Source organism: Neolamprologus multifasciatus, chromosome 22, assembly GCF_963576455.1.
Source record: "Neolamprologus multifasciatus chromosome 22, fNeoMul1.2, whole genome shotgun sequence".
Lineage (NCBI taxonomy): Eukaryota > Metazoa > Chordata > Actinopteri > Cichliformes > Cichlidae > Neolamprologus > Neolamprologus multifasciatus.
In genome coordinates this window covers 22,073,354-22,095,000 of record NC_140459.1, presented here as the reverse complement: position 1 = coordinate 22,095,000, position 21,647 = coordinate 22,073,354, and the positions used below count along the sequence as shown (strand labels likewise).

The window sequence follows — 21,647 nt, the reverse complement described above, 5'->3', positions numbered from 1 at the left end:
AAAGGCACAATGGTTCTTGTTTACGGGTGTGCCAGGCTTATGGGTTCATTTAGCTATAATTGATATGTGCAAGAGTCAATTCATGACAGATTTACAATTTAAAAAAATAAAAATAGAAAATAACCCAACATTAAGAAAAGTAAACTTCCAGGACTGTCTAGAAGTCAGTTTCTGTGCCGAGACCAACAATCAGCAACAGACCGAGCCAGTAAAGAGAATGTCGGGAGGTGCTGATCCCACCACAACATCAATTCTTCTGACATTTGGAAACCAACTGCCTTCTGACAGCAGCATCAGGGGATGCCTGTTGCCATATCAACAATTATCCCTGTGGTAGCAACAAGTGCTCCTGCGGGGAATATGGCGTCTCTTGATAAGAAATCAAAAAGGAGCAATGGTGCTTAGTAAATGCTCACAAAGTAAAGCTAAAGAAGACCTAAGAGTGCAGCAATAATGAGAATTAACACTTGTTTATATGCTGTCATCAAGGAACTTTTTTTTTTTTTTTAAACCTAAAAACCTACAGCCCGTGTGTGTTGCAAGTAACACACACAAAACAAAAAAAACACACCTAGGCAATGGGCAAACAGAGGGTTTGTTGTCTAGAACACCACTGCTTCAAAAATAGCACAGTTTTAAAATCTGAGAAAGCAAGCACCTACACACAGCTGCTCAAACAACAACAACACATATTACTATTGCATGTTCTGGCACAGAACTCCGTGTTCCCCTGTTAACTGCAGCTCTGACAGCTGTAGCTAAACAAGGCAGGTGTAAACAAAAAACAAAGGAGGATCCTATTCCTACCTGTTGCTATAGTTTCAGCGGGAACCCCCTGCAACAGCAATCTAGGAGAGGTGTCAATCTGTGAAACGCTGCCAGTGCCACTGAGCCTGCGCCTTTGCTTTATCCCAACACTGTGGCAACAACAGTAAACACTGTGCCGATCACTGCATGATTCATTAATCCACACACTTTGCAATAAACGAGCTACTCACAAAAAGGTGCCCACTAATGCGTAACTACATATGGGCTTCACTTAATCGCTTTGAAAAGAGGTAGCACAAACAGTGGCCAACTAATCTTAGCTTGCCACTTTATACCAATTTCAAAACAACTTCTACTGCAGCCAAAGATAGGAGTGAGCCCATTGTAAAACCAAAAACTTCGTGTTCCATTCCCACCACAGATAGGGAGAGTAGCTAAATTTTAAAATCTGTTAAAGCAGTCAGTATGGAATGGCCTCCTCTGCTCTACCTTTCAACACTCAGTCACCCCCCTGTGGCTTGATGGGCTGAAAGCCAGCAGGCTACAACATAGGTGTTCTTCTCCCCCAGTAACACTCCTTTGTAGGCTGATATCAAGTTACTGCACACTGGGTTCACCTTTCACAGTTACAGTAACCAAGGCTGAGAACTTCCCATCTTGTCACAGGGCATTTTCTTTGCTCCTAGTAGGCATAAATTAGCAACCAACCAGCATATTCAGTCTTTAAACAACAAGTTTGATTTAGCTGAGAAAATAGCAAAACTCAAATAAGGATAATTCAAGTTTGGCTTACAAAGGTTACAGGTAATAGAAGTTTGCCTTGCAGAGTCGGATCACAAAAATGAGTGCCCACCCCAGCACTATAGGGCTGACTTTAGCTGAGGGATGTGCTATATAAGCAGATTGAGTGAGAGTTGCTATTTCTAGATTGGCCAGAGCATCATGTGTCAATTAGCTACAAAATAAAGCGGGTCATCTGTTCAAATGACCTACTTCCACAAAGAATAAAATGCCAGTGGAGTCTAAAGACTGCAAAGCACTACAATACTGAAGTTGTGAAAGTCTAACCTTTTATGAAGCAAGAGTATAGACCTTATTGATTACCTCAATTTGATAGTAGGATTACATTACTCACTGCAACTTTCTATTATTTCTGTTGTAGTGTCCCAACATTCCCTTAGCTTGTTTTCCTGAATGCAATCACTCACCTCATCCTATCAACAGGCAAACCAGGTCACCTTGCAGTGACTCATAATCGGGAGTATATAATTAGCTTACCTGTTACACCAGTTACTGATTGACTCATCCGCCTTGTTGGTAGGATGGCTATTCACATGTATTAGCCGCCCACTAGAATTTACTACCAGAGGGGAGCCTCAAATCAGTGGAAGGTCATAAATTGAAAACTGAGAGGCATGGGAATGTGCCGCGGCCTTTAGTGTCACAGCTGCTCTAGTCAACTTCCTCCCGAAATGCATTTCCTCATTTCACTTCAACCCACATGGCTAAATGGTTGGGCGCTTTCTGTTTTAGGAAACCAGACGAGGCTAAATTATAGACCCACCTAACTCCAGTGTTGGCCATTTTTTTTCTCTCCTTTTTTCGTTGAAGCCGAGCAAATTTTCCGACTCCAACCAGACAGCCAGCAATAAAGACAAGGAGCACGACAGTCCAGTCCAGTAGCCGCGACGACAAACACAAACAGACATGACATATCGTTTGTCGGTTTAAGAAAAAAAAATCAACCCGTCAGCCTGGCAATTGGCCTTTAGCATATGGGTGAACTATACTGCAGGTCAAGATTTTGTCACAAAGGGCGGAAGGCAGCTGGCTAGCTTAGTCGCCATATAGTTACCACGCAGCTTTTCACAACTACAAATAACTTAAGCATCTTATACACATAACAGTAGCACTACTAGCCAGAACAATTGTTAACGTTAACACAAGTATTCATTGCCAATATGATACGCGTTGTTCAGAAGAAGTTCTACGGTAACCTGTACACCCTTGCACCGTGTAGCGCTAAGGTAGCGCTAGCACTTGTGGTATTCCGAACGACGGTCAGTTTAGAAAACACCACGTTATGAATACAAATAAACGTATCCTGTTCTAAAAGAAAAACACAAACTATGACATAGTCGTGTTAGTAGTCCTAATGCTAGTCAGCGATTTTCTTCTTTAGGGAAATAGCCATAGCCGCGATAGCAAGCTAGCGCAGCTATGTTAGCTAGCGGGCTAGCTAACGCACTTTGCTTCCAGCAGCAATCTTTTAGAGCAGCAGCACTGCAACAATCAAGACAAAGGTAATTAACTCAAGTGTGGATATCACGGATATCCGAGGTAGTGAGAATGAACATTCATACCTTTAACGGGATTTTCAACACCGATTGTAGCACACAATTAAACCGTCTTAAGCTTTACTCCGCGAGCTACCATTAACGTGGCTACATACTGGACACTATTCTCGGACGACCCATCATGCAACTTACTTTGGCTGCCCGGCAGTGTGGCGATCACCTAACATATGGAACTCAACTTTTCAGTGGGCTCTAGCGGATCTATAGCACTACAATTACATTCAATCGAGGCAGAAAGAAGTTCCCAGAGGTTTGCTTAGATTTTTTAGTCATTGAGTACTTACAAAGAGCAAGCTGAACATTGAAATCCCGTGACTACCCCGGAGAAAGTGGAGGGAGTGCAGAAAGCGCTGTCAGATCGCCTTTGTGTTCCTCTTTAGTGTGGCAGCCTGAGATCTCGTCGGAGGTCGGGAATTGTTGTCGAGGAGGAGCCTCCTCCTCAGTTTGTACAAGACCTTCAGGGACCGTCGGAAATATGTAGACCAGGCAGAGCGAGTTAATAGTCAACAAAATGAGGGCCACCTGAGAAATCTGCAAACCTCGGGACAAACCTCTCACTCTAACTGGAATAAATTTTAAGTGACATGCATGGCAACATCTGAAGGGATTAGCTTCAAGATCGTTCCTCACTTTGCTTTAGTGTAGGTAACTTTTCATATCTTCTATTACTTCTCTCTATAACAGCACATGTATGTGCATCAGGTTGTATCTGCGATCACTGCGCCAATTACCGGGATCTCTCGAATGCAGCATGGATGGTCTGACGTCAGTACGACGTAAGAAGAATCCGGTTGACTGATGACAGCTCACCATGGTGACGACAGTTCCAGCAAGTAATAGCACCATATTATCTCTGTACTCATGGGCTGTTTTTTAAAAATAGATTTTATTATTATCTAAGCACATTTTGGATTGGCTACAAGAACCGTTTTGTTTCGAAAAGTATAGACTGTTGAATCGCCTCCAGTCACGCATCAGAGTTAGTTTAGTTGTTTTAATTAAAAGCCAGCTCATTCATATGTTTGTTTATCCACATTTAATGTAGTTATCTATCCATCCATTTATACTCTTCTGCTTACTTGATGATAACCCATATATTCAACATGCAAAATATTTATGCAAAGATATGTGTTGCTTCCATCTACATCCAGCGAGCTGACCTGAAAAGGAAAAGTCTACCTGTTTCTCTTTTCAGTCCTAGACTTAGTATGCAATCACCCATCTCTCTGAGGCCTGAAACGCTGTTTATAATTGTATATCTCCCTCTAGTGTCAGTTCTTTTACATGCAACAGACTGCTCCGCACACGAGCTACTGAATTTTGTAGAGTTACTGATTTTTTTTTTAAAGATGTAGTAGTAGTAGCCTCTGTATTCCAGTTAATATATATTTTCTTTGTTACATAACCATACAACAGAAAGTCAATGAAGTTTCATGCCAGCATCCAAGGCATTTTTTTTCTTTGTTTTTATTGACGTGGTATCAATACAATCAAGTACTGTAGATTTTGTATAAGCAGACAAACATTTTCAATCAAAAAGGAGTGCATTTTATACCCAAATTCTATTGCATAGTGCACACAATAGCCTTGTAAGACAAAAAAAAACCTATACGTTGATACATTGTACATTACACAAATAGAAAATAATACAAATAATCCTTCACAAACAACTCTAGAATGCTAACTACAAGTTGTAAATGCTCTTAACTCATTGATGCTGTTAAATACCATTTATATGTCCCAGGCTTCGGTGGTCAGTTTTGGCATCCCTATTAAATTATCATAAATGTATAAATACATCTTCATTAATTTCATGTGCAAATGGGAATGGCCGTTTGTATACTGAAACTAAAACAAACATATATCCCTTAAGAACCGAAGCAAGGCTTTTGTGATTTTTTTTTTCTTTTTTTTTTCTAATAAAGAAAAACAAAACATTTGCGGTACATGGATCTCAGTGACACTTGTTAAATGATTTGCACACAGAGCAAACTCAGCAAGCAAGTGACATTGTCTAAGAAAATATGAGGACAGAGCGTAACAGCCGCATGTAACTCTCATCACCGTTTCACCGTGTGTCGAAAAAGAGGAGGTGATTCAAAACAATAAAAGGCAACATACAGTACATAACGAGACTGCTTTGTAGACTCACATAGCAACAATGATACATAGCAGTTGTCGATGTGTTCATGTTATGAGACAGAAAGGGCTAAGAGTAAGTGCATTACATAGAAATAGAAATACTGATTAAGCCTTATCCTCACACTAATTTTCCAAAGCGACGTGAAGAGTTACTGTTTATGCACTGTGACCCACCATAAAACAGTCAAACATTATACATTCATTCTAATGGGAAGGCTAAATGTTTGGCACCATGCTCGTGTACATTGACATTCTTCCATCATGATGTAAGTTAGTCATAATTCAGTGTTTACGAGCGTCAGGGCGGCACAAGTTAGATAGAAGCACCAACCTTTGTTTTGTTTTGCCTAGATCTTATTATCTTTTGTGATTTGTAACTACAACTAGTGAATAAACATTTTGTACATTTCATAGTATGTCTTTTTTTATGTCTTTTTTAAATTTTTTGTTGGTTCGTGACTTGGCACAAAGTAGTTATTGCACGCCTTTACACCTTTCATCTATAGAGTGTTGTAAAGTAAATCTTCTACAAGATTCTCTTTAAAACAAAAAAAAAAACTCAAAACCTTCTGGTGGAACATTGATGGGACTGTAAGCCGTTCCTACAGTTTTGTAACTTAATTTTACTTTATTATTATCCTCGCTAACGTTTTCGTGACCTGAACGCCAAGGGAACATTGTGACAAATCCACACAAACGCACGCAGTGACACAGTGACGTACTTAAGGGCATACCTACTAAGCATACAAGTGCACGCATGCACAGAGTGGATCTTTAATACTTCATCCAACAGAAATGAATAAACACACCTCTGACCTACCACCTCTCCCAGAAATCTGGCGTGGTTTTGTTAAAATGTTACACAACCTGCATTTCACAATCTTCAGGCCCCAGTCAGACCCTTTCACTTGTTTATGGACTAAAGGCAAATTGATTCTCATTTTCAGCCGTGCACTTTGACATTATTCGGTTCTGAAACATCCTGGCCACAGATGTTACACTAAGCTCAGCAGTTAAGCAATTTTTGACACATTTGATTTAGAAATAACTAGAAAATCCTGTCATTTAGAGCTACAAATGATTAAAAATTGCTCTTATTTGCCTGACATCTATTACAAACAACACAGGAACTGGCAGTGAAGGACGTAATTGAATTGTTGTTGTTGTTTACTTATCCTTTTGCCTCCTTGTTTTCTCAGCAGACTCAGGTTTTCAAAATCTTTGTGGATTTTGCATCATGTTGTTAAAGGATTATATATTTTTTTCTAATGTGGCAGTGCAGACGGCTCCCTTGGAATCAGGGAAAGGGATTTTAATGATATTAGAAATCAGTGATGTGATGGTTAGAATGTTTGAACAGGATGCCTGGGATAGTGATGGGAAAAAAAATCAGATCAACAGAAGGAAACAGGCCATTGAATCAGCAGTATGTGTGTCCTTACTGTCCATTTGTCCATGGACACTATCTATTTTCTGGCCTGTGAACACTGACTGTGTACATTTTTAACAATGTCCTAAAGAATGATGGTGGGGGGTGATGCGGGGGTCTTACTTGATGATGCTGATCTCTTTAAAGGGCAATTTAAAGGCATCTACCTTGTTAAATGTGAGGTCATGTTTATTTGTAGAATTAATTGTTCTGAACTGCATGTAAACTAAATTACAAGAAAGAGGAAGACCTATTATTTGAAATTTGAAGGTTACTAAATGCATAATGAAGCAGAGAAACTCCCTGAACAGGTGCGTATGTTCTCTATCATTAAATATATCTCACTCTAAAACCAACTGTTGCTGAGTTCAATCACAACTTCTTTTTTATGTAGCAACAATTTAGAATCCCAACAATTTCAGTAAAAGTAAATAGTAACACAGCACACCAAATACTTAGATTTGGTATTGTAATGTGTGCCTATATTTATTGTGTTGTATTTTGGCTTTTCAATATAATTCTAGCAATTCATGATTTAAATAACACACCAGGGCAACATGACTGCAGCGATGACCTCCCCCCCATCAGAGTTTGGTGATGTCGTCCTTGTGTCAGAGCATGTGGGCAGGTTGTGCAGTCACACGGGAAGGTTTCTAGCACATTACAAAGTAAGGCACTAAATAGTCTGAATCCAATAAACAACAACAACAACAATGATGACATGGACCAAATAATAACAATAAAATTATGACAATATAATAATTAAAATAAGCTAAAAGCTTAAAAAAAAACACAAACATAAAACACAACTAAAACACACATTTGAAGGACACTGAAATAAAGAACACAGTATGAAATTCCTTCCCCTGCCTTTAAAAACTCACTTCATTCACAAAGTTTTTGTTTCACTTGTGCTGTTGAGGGCGAGACAGATAAAGACTATGGCAATAATATTGAGTATTTTATGGGTTTTGTGTTTCTATAATGGCTGCAGGTATTTTAGGTTAAGGGCTGCACTGAGGTGCCAATCTAGCAACATCTTTTAAGGAAAAGATAGGGTTATGTGGGACAGAGCAAGAATCCTGAGAAGGAAGAATGGATGTACTCTGTGGAATATAGGCCATTTGCCTGATCTGAAGGCATCTGGACCCATACCTGGTCACCCTCCTTCAGCTCTAAGACTGCACTACCAGATGCCTGGTCCATGTAGCCTTTCTTGTATTCATCATATGTGTAAGTGGCTGGTACATTGTTCTTATACAATGCTACCCACAGGCTAGTTCCCTTTACATGCATGTGGTATGCAAAGTAGTATATACCAGATAAAGGAGCAGTGAATATGCCAGTAGAAGAGCTGTAGGCATTTTGCCCATTGTAGAGGGTCCTGTCAAATTTGATTGGCATGCCTGAAGGAGGGAATGGTGTGGTAAGGACAGCTGTGAAGGCTGGTGCCACAGAGGCGGACAATGGAACTTGACTATATGCAGGGCCTTTTCTGTCATCTGGAATTTCTCCCCCATCTAACTTTGAACTCTCTGGCCCTGCAACAACTGTATGGCCATTTCCTGGAGGCCCAGGGGGTCCTGGAGGGCCAGGAGGCCCAGGTATGCCATTAAGTCCAGGGGAGCCTTGTTTCCCTGGAGGACCCTGGGGACCTATAGGACCTTTCTCACCCAACTTGCCCAGCCCCGGAGGCCCTGGAAGTCCTTGTTCACCCTTTAGGCCAGGGGGACCCTGTGGACCCATGGGACCCATGGGCCCCTGAAGACCAGGAATGCCCGACTGGCCCCTGGGGCCTGGAATTCCCATAAACCCTGACTCCCCTTTAGGCCCCGGGGCACCTGTTATACCAGGATTCCCAGGGGGGCCAATATGCCCAGCCTCACCTTTAGGTCCAGGTTTTCCGATAGGACCATTGGGCCCAGGGATGCCCTTTTCCCCAGGCATACCAGGTTTTCCAGAGTGTCCATTGGGGCCTTGGTCACCTCGAAGGCCAGGCAGTCCAGGAGGACCCCGGGGCCCGAGCTCTCCCTTCTGTCCTGGTATTCCATGTTTTCCTGGCAATCCCATTGGACCTTGAAGTCCTGATGGTCCTGGTTGTCCATCAAGTCCTGGCTTCCCAACTGGTCCATTTGGTCCTTGTTCTCCTTTATCCCCCGGGAGACCTGGAAATCCACCATGTCCCTTTTCTCCTTTTAGTCCATTTGGACCAGGTTTTCCATAGCCATTAGTTCCAGGCATTCCAGGAGTACCCCTGGCCCCAGATTCACCTTTTGGACCTTGTGGACCTGGTGCTCCAGGAAGTCCATCTAGCCCAGGCTTCCCCAACCCAACTGGCCCTGGCAAACCTTGTAGTCCCGGGGGCCCTGCCTCTCCTGGGAATCCTTGATCACCTGGGAGTCCATTATCACCTTTAGGACCAGGTACTCCAGGCAAACCTTTTAGTCCTGGTGTGCCAATACCTGAAGGACCAGGTGGTCCAATACTCCCTTTTGGGCCAGGAGAACCCCTTAGACCTGGAAGCCCTGGATTCCCATTTCCATTCTCGCCCTTAAGCCCACGATCACCTGGTGGGCCAGCTATACCCTTTATTCCTGGCTCGCCATGGACCCCAGGGGGGCCTCTCATACCTGGAAGCCCAGGTTTCCCATTCAAGGACAGTCCAGCTGGGCCAGGAAGCCCAGGATGCCCGGGAGGACCACGGAGACCTGGTTCACCACGAGGGCCTACCTCACCATTAACCCCAGGCATCCCCTTTGGCCCAATCTTTCCTGGGAGTCCCGGAAGTCCAGGCTTACCAATTCCCGTAAAGCCTGAAGGTCCCTGAGGACCTGGTGGGCCTTGGGAACCAGGCTTTCCCAGTCCAGGTTTCCCTGGAACGCCTGGTGGTCCAGAGGGGCCTCTTGGTCCTGGTTTCCCTTGGGGGCCGGGTTCCCCCTTCACTTCCATCATGGGTGGCATATCTAGAAAAAATATGTACAGGTTGTTAGGACTACTGTTACAGGTATCATTATCATCATCATCATCATCATCATCATCATCATCATCATCATCATTATTATTATTAAGTACTTTAAGTAAGTATTTTTTTAAATTGCTGATGTCCGAGAGAAAATATGTCATCTCAATCCACACTACTATGGTGACTGGATTTTAATAACTATCTCTAATACAATTAGTTGAATTCTTAGAGAAGAATAGATAAGATTCTCTAGACTACTTTATACTACTTTGTACTTAGCTGTTATGGAAACTGACAGACTATCCATCTTTTGAATCAACAAGTGTCTGTGAGTTTATCATTAAAGAACTGTTTGAATCAAAAGATATTTTTTTATTGAAGAAATTTTTCATTTGTAAAAATACAGGGTAATTTTTTCAAATAAGAGTTTAACTAGTACTACAAAGAGAAGGCATAAAACCAGGCTGGTTGTGTTCTTCTGTTGTGAAATCAAAGAATTAATTATCTACATAACAGAGAAACACTGAAAATTCGAGAAATAGACAAAATATATTACATGATTATTATCTATTAATAATCTAATTAATACTTTGCATACTTCAGTATGAGTTTAGAGACTGAAAAGTCATAGCTTAATCAGTGGCATAATTCATTTCCATTTCATTTTCTTTTACTTTATCAGTGCTGTGAGTGGCTGGATATAAGCCAGTCTGAAGGTACTCTATTAGACTAAATTCTAGAAAGGTCACCAGTCTATCACTTGTTATGTAATCACAAGTGACAAACACTTGTCACTGAGTTACCTTTGATGTTGTCCTAACTGACTCAGTTGGAGTTCCTGTTAAAGTTATTGGAGTTTACTTTTGATTTTGAACCATAGAGGAAAACAGCATGAAAAGTGTGCCACAGGTTGTAAACTCTGTCATTAACCTTTCCTATAACAGTGGAGTGCAACACAGCCAGGCTTAAACAGGAGAAAAAAAACAAACAAATAACACAGTTACTTAGCTACACAGTTCCTGTCTATTGCACTCCAAGTCTGATTAAATGGTGAATGTTAGCTAATAACAAGGAGATCTTTGTCAAATAGAACTGAGGTTGATTGCACAACTTCTATTACTTGATGAGCCTGCCCTATCTGATTCATGTAGTCCTTTAGTCATGTGAGTTGTTATTCTTAAACCTTGGTTTAAGGTTGATGTGGCTTCCTGTTTGCTGCATCCTGTTCATCCCTAGACTGTCACCCTTGCCAGCCCTTTGAACACTTTCCAGAAATCGTTCATGGCATTCCTAATGGAACCATGGACCAATATCGCCCCCTAAAGACAGCTGAAATTTTCAAGCAGTTTGCTATTGAGCACACCAGAAAGATCATTGCTAGTGTTTGCAAATGACTTAGCACAATTGCTGACATTTTGAACAAGCATTGCTTTGTGAGCAATACAGATGACTATACAACTGTATAGTATTATACAGTTCAGAACAGTTCATCCAGTCGTCAAAATCAGCCAAGCCCACAGGTCCAAGTCACTTATATGAAAATTAGAAAACATATTCATAGAAACTCAGAGCAAAAGAGTTACAGCATTTTCTAAAGATATAGGAACTTACTTAGATACACATTTTATAGGGCTACAACCTGGCCAGGAAGGAGGACAAGGATGAGTGAGGGTGTAAAACTAGTTAAGAGGATGGCAGAAGACTGCCAGGACACTGCTTCTTCTTCTTCTGTTATACTGCAAGGGATAGCATAATGTGTGAGGTCTGTGAAAATATGAGGCCAAAGAAAAAGGACTGACAGGCTGCATAGTGATCCACAGAGCTGTTTTCTTCCTGCACATAGCAGGCTAATATTTTCTTTTTTGCTATTGTTATGCTACATATTTTGTTCTGTACAGTGTTGTGTATATTAAGGTTTTTTTTTTGTTTGTTTGTTTTTTTACTGTAGTTTAGTGTATTGTGTGACCATAGGAGGAAATGGTTTAAGTAAGAATTTGTTGTGACAGCTTGCATGAAAAGACTTTTAGAAAATTAGAAGATGAGGATTTCAGCATTTCAGAATCTGACAAAGTGTGTAAACATTTTGACCACTATAATTTACATAGTGGCTAAAACTTACTTACTGACAGCTCCCTAATTTTGACACATAATTTATTATTTATGTGTGGGATGAGATGCAGCTGTTTGTGGGTTGTTTTGCTACATGTATGAGCTGTTATGTGAAATGAAAAAAAAAAAAAGAAGAAATTTCAAAAATGTTAAGACAAATATGCCAAAATAATTCAGAAGAAATGCACCGTACCAGACTATTATTTTCTGGGGTAACTGACTTCTGTTGTGTATCAAAGTGAATGCTATACTACGCTGATATAAAGAGCACAAGAGGCTTTACATGCTGCTTTGTAATGCAAAAGAGCACTTACATTTGCATGTACTTTTAGAGAGTGATTTTATTTTTCCTGCAGTGGTCACACAACAAAGTAAAGAGAAAAAAGCACAGACAATTTATAGAGCAGTGCACAGAACAGGACTAGTCCACAGCTTCTCAGTAACCTCACACAGGGACTTATCCCTCAATATGTCTTATCTATGGCATCGTCTTTCCTCTATAAAATGTTTACCTGAGTACCTGGTCCTTCATGTTGACACATTTTCATAACTCTGATGTGCTCAAGTCACTTCTCACTAATCAACTGTGGGATCGCAGAGTTAAAAAAAAAAAAACCAACTAAATTTATTACACAACATCAGATGACTCACAGAAATAATTCTGGAGAGTAAAGCAGTTCAACTGAGAAGACACAACCTACTTCAAAAAGTGTTAAACAGCCAAAAACTGTTCACACTGTAGGGAGCTGTGCTGAGAATGCTAAATGCTCTCACTGTTTCTCTTTTATTTCATTCATTCAAGACTTTCTCTAATTATTTTTTGCTAACTTCAACTGTTGTTTGTTTGAGAAGTGAGCCAACAAAACTGATAAAAGCTATAAAATCTAAAACAAAGTAGTAAAAGCATGCTATGCACTATGCACACTGTAGTATTGTACATTTATGAATGTTTACATTTAAATAAATGCAGTCCCTCTGATAGGATGGGGAGCATAAGCAGTCAGAAGATTAGGTTGTTAGGAAAAACTTGAACATATAACATTTTACAGCACCTTTAATATAGCACACACAGAAGAAAAATTAGGTGCCTCAAACCAGAGATAATAACAAAAATAATGCCATATGTATGAGTATGGAATTATTTTTTGAGATGCTAAGCCAACCCAAAAAGTCAGGCTGTCTTAGCCGGCTGTGGGAAAGAGGCAGTCAGCTGCTCCATTAGAGGACTGAATAATTTCATTAGTAATGCAGTGTGGACACATTACCACAGAGTGGCAGCAAACTCATATTCAATGTACCACATATATCAGAAATCCAACTTCTGCCACATTCTTTTCAATTCTATTTATACAAAGCATGCCTTTAGCTGAGATACACTCCTTGTATAGGTCTTTGTATAGCCTGTATAGCCTGTCTGTATGTCTGTCAGACCAAGTGCAAAAATGTGGTTCTGGTGACACCTACTGAAAGGTGAATTCCAGCAAAGACCAATGACATATTCCAATTTTATGCTCTATTATGCCCTATATCTTTTAATTATGGTGCCACTGGCCTTGCGAATGGTGTAGTTAGAGTTAGATTAGAATTTATTTAATCTTTTCTAGATTTTTTTTTTACATTCTATCCTGGGGGATATGTAATAAATGGTGATATCCAGTTGGTAAGAGGAGCAATTTCAGCACACAATGTGCAGTCAGAGCTTCATGTGATTTGGCGCTTTAGACATAAGATTACATTTTATGGAGGTAGTTCATAACCCCAGTTTCAAAAACGGGTGGGATGCGGTGTAAAATGTAAGATGTGTGTTTTATAAAACACTGAATGCAATCATATGCAAATCTCAAAACCCCATATTTTATTCACATTTAAAAAAAAAAAAAAAAAAAAACTTTTAGAAAACATCAAATGTATAAGCCGAGAAAATGTACCATTTAAAGAAAATACTAAGGTCATATTTTGAATCTGATGTCAGCAAAACGTCTCATAAATGCTGGGACAGCACAATGTTTCTCATTGTATAGCATCCTCTCTTCTTTAAACAAACGTCTATAAATGAGTTAGAACTGAGGAGAAGAATGTTGTCTCATTCTTGCCTGATAGAGGATTCTAGCTGTTTAACAGTCCTGGGTCTTTGTTGTGTTTTTTGTTAAGGTGGTCTGGACAAAAGGCAGGCCAGTATAGAATCCGCACTCTTCTACTACAAAGTTGCGCTGTTGTAACAGATGCAGTATTCAGTTCAACATTGTCTTTCTCAAATATTCAAGGCCTTCCCTGAAAAAGACGTCATCAAGATGGGCGCATACTGTGTGTTTCTCTAAAACCTGTATTTTACTTTCAGCATCGAGCATCGTGCAAGCTGCTAGTTCCATAGGTGTTAATGCACCCCCATACCAACAGAGATGCAGGCCATTAAACTGATCACTGATAACAAGCAGGATAGTCCTTCTCCTCTTTAGTGCAGAGGATGCATGTTTTCTAAAAACACATTAATTTGTTGATTTGTTTTAACAAAAAACAGTTTCCCACTTTGCCTCAGTCACTTTTAATTGAGCTTTGGTCCAGAGAAGTCGGCGGCATATCTGGACCATGTTGAGTTCTTTGCACGATGGGCATTAATGTGCATTTGAAGATGCCATAGCGAATTGTGTTCATAATTTATATATAATTTCTGGAAGTGTTAATGAAGTATTCTCCATACAGTAATTTTTCTGTTTTTAATGCAGGGTTGCTTGAGGTTCCAAAGATCACAGGAGTCCAATATTGATTTTGGCTTTGTCCCTTGTCCACAGAGATTTCCTCAGGTTTTGTAAAGCTTTTGATGATGTTATGTGCTGTAGATATAATAAGATATGTAAAGTCTTCACAAATTTTAAGTGGTTTTTCATGTAACTGCAAAATAAACCAATTTTAGCCTTTTATTTTAGTACCGATGACCTTTCCAGCCTTTTGTTCCCTCATTCCAACTTTTTAAAAACATGCTGCTATCATCAAATTCAAAACAAGCCAGCATTGCTCTTAAAATGGTCCATTTTCTTAATATAAGCATTTCATATGTTTTCTATGTTCTACTGTGAATAAAATGTGGGTTTATGAGTTTTACAAATCTCTACAATCTGTTTGTTTGATTTACATTTTATACAGTGTTGCAACATTTTTGGAACTGAGGTTGTAAAATGACAGTTATCAGTGTTTTCCAATGACCTAAATGACCAATCAGTAAAGGGTGAGGGGACCTATTAGACTGCTTTTACAGGACCAAATGAGACATAAAAGGGCTACATATGCCACACTCACAGGAACTACTCACCAACATAATGTCCTTTGCCCTCGCGAAACGGAGGTCCAATAGGCCCCTTCATCATGGGCTGAATGTACTTCATGTGGGGTATGGGGGCGTACCCTCCGGCAAAAGCAGGCACCACAAGCATCAGTAGCACAGAGACAGGAGCCAGCAGCATGGTCAACAGCATCCCAGGCTTTAGGTGTCACACACAAAGAACTGAAGGGAACAGAGAGAGGACACAGAAAAATAAAACTCACTTTCACTCTTTGGTCCATCTTACTGAACATTTTACAATGCCAGACATTCAGAAAATCACTTAAATGATGCGTTCATTTCAGGTTTCTGAAGTAATGCAGTGGCATCTTTTTCCTTATGTCCTCTATGAGAAATTGAAATTGATATAAGTGTCTTGCTTTTTCAGGTATGTTAAAGACAGACACTGGGTACTTATGAAAAAACGATACTTTAAAATTTATATGAGCAAACACATTATTTAGGTACAAAAATAACATACAGTTATTACGGTATAGTATTTGTTTAGCATAGTCTAAGGCTGTGTTTGGTTTAGATGGCACTTGGCAACTGCATAAATTTCATTTTTTTATTTTCACAACCACAATCAGACAGCTGACCAGCAGCAACTGTAGGTGTGCTGGCTTCAAGCAGCGTGTTAAAGACTCCTGTTTCCACTGCACTCTCCCGTGAACTCTTTTAATCAGCTGTCTTTGTACAGATGACTGTCAGGAGTTATTTTGTGATGGTGTGACATGCAAAATGTCATTTCAGGCTCACGCTGCTCATTTTCAAATGCCAACCATGTCGCGCTTAAAAACTCAGAAAGAACAAGACAATGCACCGCACAGCCATGAAAAACTATGTTCCTTGAATTGCTTTCTTTAAACTGGCTCATCATCCATTTAGGGAACAGAATAATAATAGGGCTTGGTGGCAGCACTGGAGGCTGGTTTGATTTCTGACAGTTACTTTGATAACTTTGGGTCATTATTTTAAGCACAAGTAGAATTCAGAACCACTGTAGCCATGCTATAGCAGGTCTCAGTCACTATGAATCATATAAGGCTCCCGGTCAGTGTGTTATAGCAGCATCCTGTGTAGTTACATGAAAAAATAAATAATAGCATCCACAAATCTCTTCTTTTATTACGAATACCTGTCTTGTCATGTTCATTTTGTGAGTTTGAAGCTTGTTAGTCTCTGCATTCAACAGCAAGAAGAGCGATCACTCTGAAAGCACACGCCAACACTAACTGACATTTGCTAATCTGAAAATTGCACATTGCTGTTAATTGGCAGCATCATTAGGAGTAATTGGGGGTATTCACAGTGGTTTTTAAATCACAGATGCTCAGAAAAAAAAGGTGTGTTTATTGCCACCATATGTGCTGACTCCAGGTCTCCTTTACAGCTTTTCTCCTGCTGTGTGGATTTTTGTTTTTTGTTTTTGTGACTGTTTAATAATTGCGTAACTAGATTGTTCAAAACCTTTTTAGAGCAATTTATCAAAGTGTTTTGGGGATTTTTGGGGTTCCTTTTACAAATTATGATTAGTCTGTGGTTTATGCTTGCTTATGCTGTAAGGAAGAATCAACGATCTCTCGATAAGTGTTCAAATCAAAATGTAATCTATGGGAAATCACGAAAGCGCAGAAAAAGATGTTAAGAGAAATAAACAGGAGAAAAAGAGAGCCGTGTTGGTAAGACGCCGTTTGGTCGTTGGCCGACTTTCTGGCTGGCTGGCAGGGGAGCTCGTCTGGTATGGGGGTCTGCGGTTTTTGGTGCAGATGCAATTTAACAGGCAGCTCTGGATGCCCACCCTTCTGCAAGGCATCATAGAAACTGTGCACAAACAGGGACACGTCACAGACAGGCACTTGGGAGACCTTTGCAATCTGTTTATCAAGTATTTAATTTGTAGAAAAGCTCTGCAGTGGATGTTAAAAAATGCAATTCCGTCTGTCTGGCCACCGTGAGCCACCGCTGGACTCATACGAGCTCGCTCTCACACAAGAACACCCACGTAACAGAACACACACTCTTGGTAAGCATGAGAAAGCAGAAGACTTCTAGAAAGCAGTTATACAGGGTGGCTTAAAAATACTTGAAAACCTGTTAAGTTTCACCCACTTTCACATGAAATCATTCCATTCAAAACACATCATAACAAACCCCAAGTCTGAACGTGGAGTGGAGGGGGCTCATGATGAATGAAAGCCTCTTTCGACCATTAAACAACGAGCGGGATCCAAAGTTACAGCGCGAAAGCTTCGTCTGGCAGGACGAGTGACATATTATACAAAACAGATCTGACTGAAAAAAGACAGAATACAGCAACAGAGCCAAAAACACACAAGGACAGAGCACAAAAGGAACATTAACGAAGAAATAAAAGAGAGTGCCGCAATGAATGGTGAAAGGGCACCACTCATTCATTTTGTTACAGAAGTGATCATCACTTCTGCTTTATATCTATCTTTTGCAGCTTTGCACCTCCCTGTGGCCGTTTTAAGCCATACTCTGATGGTTTTCTATGGAAGGGCACTTCATCTCTCATCATCATATCATTTCTGAGAAAAGCCAAGAGTACCTGTGGGGCGTACTCGCATTCTCCACATAACTGTATGAACGAGAGGATTATTAGCTGTGTTAATATTATCAAATGATTATGATGATAGCATATGGAGTCATAATTACAAGATCATTTTGTTTGCATCTCTTTCACCGCAGCTTTGCAAATGGAGCATAGATTTCCCTTAGGTAATCACCTTTCTTGAACATGCATTGGACATCACTTAAAACGAGCCAAAAACCTTAATCCACGCAGGCTCTGAGCCGCCAAAGCAGACTCTGAGCCGCCAAAGCAGACTCTAAGCCGCCAAAGCAGACTCTGAGCCGCCAAAGCAGACTCTAAGCCGCCAAAGCAGACTCTGAGCCGCCAAAGCAGACTCGGCATCTTCCAAACCCAAATTCAGAAGCATCTCAAGTGGCTTGCTCAGACAGGCAAGGAGACACAATTCCCTTACTGCTGCGTCTGCCTTCTAATATAATCAGCGCTGAGGAGGTGAGCTCCAAGGTACTCTGCTTCTATTTCCCCTAAGCTGTGCATGTGCAAGACCAGACCGCCAGACATTTCCTAAACCATGCGGCACAGACAGATTACAGTAGGTACACTGAGTGTGAGGGTTCTGTGTCATGGGGGGGAAGAGGAGGTGATTGTTTTTGTGGTGAACATTTGAGCCGCTCCCTGAGTGGAGAACTCATCACCTTAACATCATGTAGGGCATTATGCCGGCTTTCATAAAAAAGAAAGAAAGAAAGAAAGAAAGAAAATACACCAAATGGTTCAAGAACAACCAAGGCTTATAGCGGTTAAATAGTTTGGTTAAAACCACAAGCCTCGCAGGGAGAACGGCACTTAAAACCTGACCAAATATTTTAGCTGATTCATCCCATTCTGAAAAACCGTAGCCACAGCCATTACCATAACCGTTCCTAACTCCAACCATGAACCCACAAGTCTTACCCAGCTCCTATTCCCAAGCTCTCTTCCATTATCAGCCCAGTTTTATTGTGAATTTAACAAGCAAATGTTGGAAAGAGGAGACATTCTGATACTATCAAGGCACTTCTTTACACTTTTGGCTCTGTGTGATGTCAGTTAAGAGTGGATATCCTTAAAATAGTCATCTCAGGCACACAGCTAGAACCCAAGTCATGTTCAAGTCCTCTGCTTGTGAGGGGAAGTCAATGAGATGAAAGATTGGCTCCCTTAGAGTAAGAAAGGAGATGAAAATGGGCACAACAGCCATTGCAACCCTAGAATAGAGAGAAAAGGGAGAAAATTTTTCAAATTCAGTTTATACATTTGTGGTTTATTAACCAATATGCAGTCTAGACAAGTGAGTGTTAATGCCCTTAGCAGATTTGTAGTTGAAATACATGCACCTGGAGATGTCAAGACAACAAATGGACAAAGTCTATTGAAAGACAGAAGAGAAGGTCTGCACAGCAGTTACGAGACACAGTTTGTAATGAGTCTGAGGGCTTGTGTATGAAGGGGCGAGAAAAGTGAGCATGTTTTTCTTCGAGAACCACCTTCTTTAGTATGAGGTAATCCCTCCAACAGCCTCGGTGGCACGTTAAGGTGTCAGCTCCGAGCGTAATATTTGAGCTGCGGTCACAATTTTTGCTGGCTTTGAATAACTCAATATTGTGCAAATAAGCAGCAGGGAAACAGCACGGCTGTTCACATAACATGGCTGCGTGTGTATAAAAGTGGCCACTAAGCTAATGCATATATAATGAGACATTAACATCTGTTATTTTAGTTACCAGCAGCTGGAAAAATGTATGAAAAGTTTTGTTTGGTTGTTTCTCAGGAGAAAAAAGAAAAGGAAAAAAAAAGTCCCCCTTGACCCGCCACAATAAAAGCCCCAATGCCCTCTTATTTGTGTTTCCACTGAATCATAAGTTAAGTATAAAGCAGCCATAGGAAACAAAGTAAATAGTTCTTTCTAATGTCGAGACATGAGGTAGACTATTTATACTGATCCACATGATATGTACATGACCACACATTTACAAATACGCAGGCACACCAAATCAAACAGCTCTCAGGAAGGCGCTCACTCACAGACATCATCCAATGATATACACCTTACAGGATGAAATACACTTTATATCCCTTTACATTTACAAGAGCCGTGAGATGTCCAAAGGGGAACGAGTTTATGTTGACGCCGTTGTTAAAGAGGGAGAACACGTGAGAATAAAAGGAAATGAAGGCCGAGTAAATTGTGGGGAGCTTTGGGGAGAGTGAAGAGGTCACACAGAGGGTTTTCTTTTCTAGATGACTTCACTCAGAGGAACACGTCTAATATCCTAGGGCACTTAATGTGCAGAGCAGTGCAGAAGCAGACACGCTAATCATAAAACTGCAAGTCGATGTATTGTACTCACGAACAGGTCTCTGTGTGAGGGACAAAGGGTTAAAGCAGTGAAAGTGAGGCTAATTAGTCTCAGAATTATAAAGCTCCAGGACCTCACACATGTCCAATTGCATGGGAGTTTTACAAGGGACCATTATATGCTCTTCAGTTCCTAGCAGGAACAGCTGCAGGCCCATGAAAAGTAATCCATTCCAGCATATTAGCCAGACTAACCCCCATGCTGCTTTAGCAATTCATGCTCTATCACCTCATCTTTATATGTAGTATTTGGAATCAGGATAAAGAAGAGAGAGAGAGGGATTTTGAAAGTCTGCAAAACACCCAGAGTTACCCCAGACCTGCCAAGAAGTGGATTACAGAATGCGGAGGAATCGGTGTGGGGCAGGCACCGACAGCTACACCTTTCCGTCTGCCCCGCCAATGCACCTCAACTCAATATGAGTACCTGATTAGGTTATCAAAAGGAAATAGTAAAAATAATAATCTTATAAAAAGCAATTTGATTCCCTCTCTCCAGACCAGTAAATGCTCAATGAAATTGCACCTCAAAACTCTCCAAAACTGACGTTACATTATAATCCTCTCATCATGTGAAAAAAAATTTGACGTTGATATAAAGTTAGAGATTTGCACATTTGGAATGCAACAACTGCAAAGGGTTTGGTGTTATAAGAGCACTGTGCAGGTGACTTCACCTCAAAAGTAAAACATTGAGGATGCTCAGTAATGTAGCCAATCTTTAAACTAAAATGATGATTCTGGCTCTCCCTGCCATGCAGCTCTCAATTGAATAAACTCGGCTTCCTCCGGCCGCTCGTCTGTGCTGCTCATTGCTAGTGTGAATATTGTTTGCTGCCAGAAGCAAGCACGGCGGATCTTTTCCTGCTGTTTATTTGAACGTAAAAGTAAAAAGTAGAGGGAGTCCACAATGAAAGAGCAGCAGTTTTATCAATTAAGTGTTATTGTGATTTTTTTTTTACAATGTCTTTTAAATATAAACAAAACTTAAACAGCAGTTTCTCCCTTTTTAGTCGAGGACCATGGTGTGTGTTGGCTGAACACACAGACTAGCTGTGGCTTTGGAGAAATGAGTAATTTCAAAGTTAGTGCAAGAACTTTTCCAACAAAACAATTGTATCGGTTGAACGGTCTTACCACAAACACCCAAACTAATTGTTGCTATAAAAGTGATTCAACTTTAAAGGCTGAAAGAAGGCAATATGAGAAGGCTGGAGACTGATCATGTGTTATTTTCATGTATAACATTCAACTAAAAGGTTGATGTTTGAGTCTCATCTGAGACTGCAGTTTACCTTTACTTTTATTCGTCTTTATTTAAATTTCCACTTCCTGTTTATCACAGGAAGTACTTTGGTTAGTAGTAATTATGGTTTTAAGAGATGATTTTTTTTTTTATTTTTACACAACTTAGGTAACAAAAAACGTTTTTACAAGGTAAGAAAAATTTAAATGACCTCCCCCATATCTTCAATGAATTCTGTCAGCCCAGTATATAGCAGTAAAGGGGTGGTTTCCGGACCATTTGAATAGGTTCTGGGTTTTTCCAAGGGTAACCCTGGCAAAGTGTATAAGGAGAGATCGTATTCACCAACTTCTGATGCACAGCCAG

At 40.4% G+C, this 21,647-nt stretch overlaps 1 protein-coding gene across 4 annotated transcripts in view; it reads right to left on the bottom strand.

Moving 5' to 3' along the window:
• Positions 1-21,647, bottom strand: part of col8a2 (collagen, type VIII, alpha 2) — a 70,192-nt gene that overhangs the window by 17,353 nt on the left and 31,192 nt on the right. For 2 of the 4 annotated variants that reach the window (XM_085148266.1, XM_085148267.1), the window contains 2 exons: positions 15,075-15,266; positions 3,410-9,659 (listed from right to left, as the gene is read on the bottom strand). In XM_085148266.1, the coding sequence (XP_085004392.1) occupies positions 7,756-9,659; positions 15,075-15,237 (2,067 nt within the window). In that variant the 5' untranslated portion in view covers positions 15,238-15,266 and the 3' untranslated portion in view covers positions 3,410-7,755. Of the gene's footprint in view, positions 1-807; positions 9,660-15,074; positions 15,267-21,647 lie in introns of all 4 variants that reach the window. The other 2 variants (XM_085148268.1, XM_085148269.1) reach the window with 2 other exon arrangements.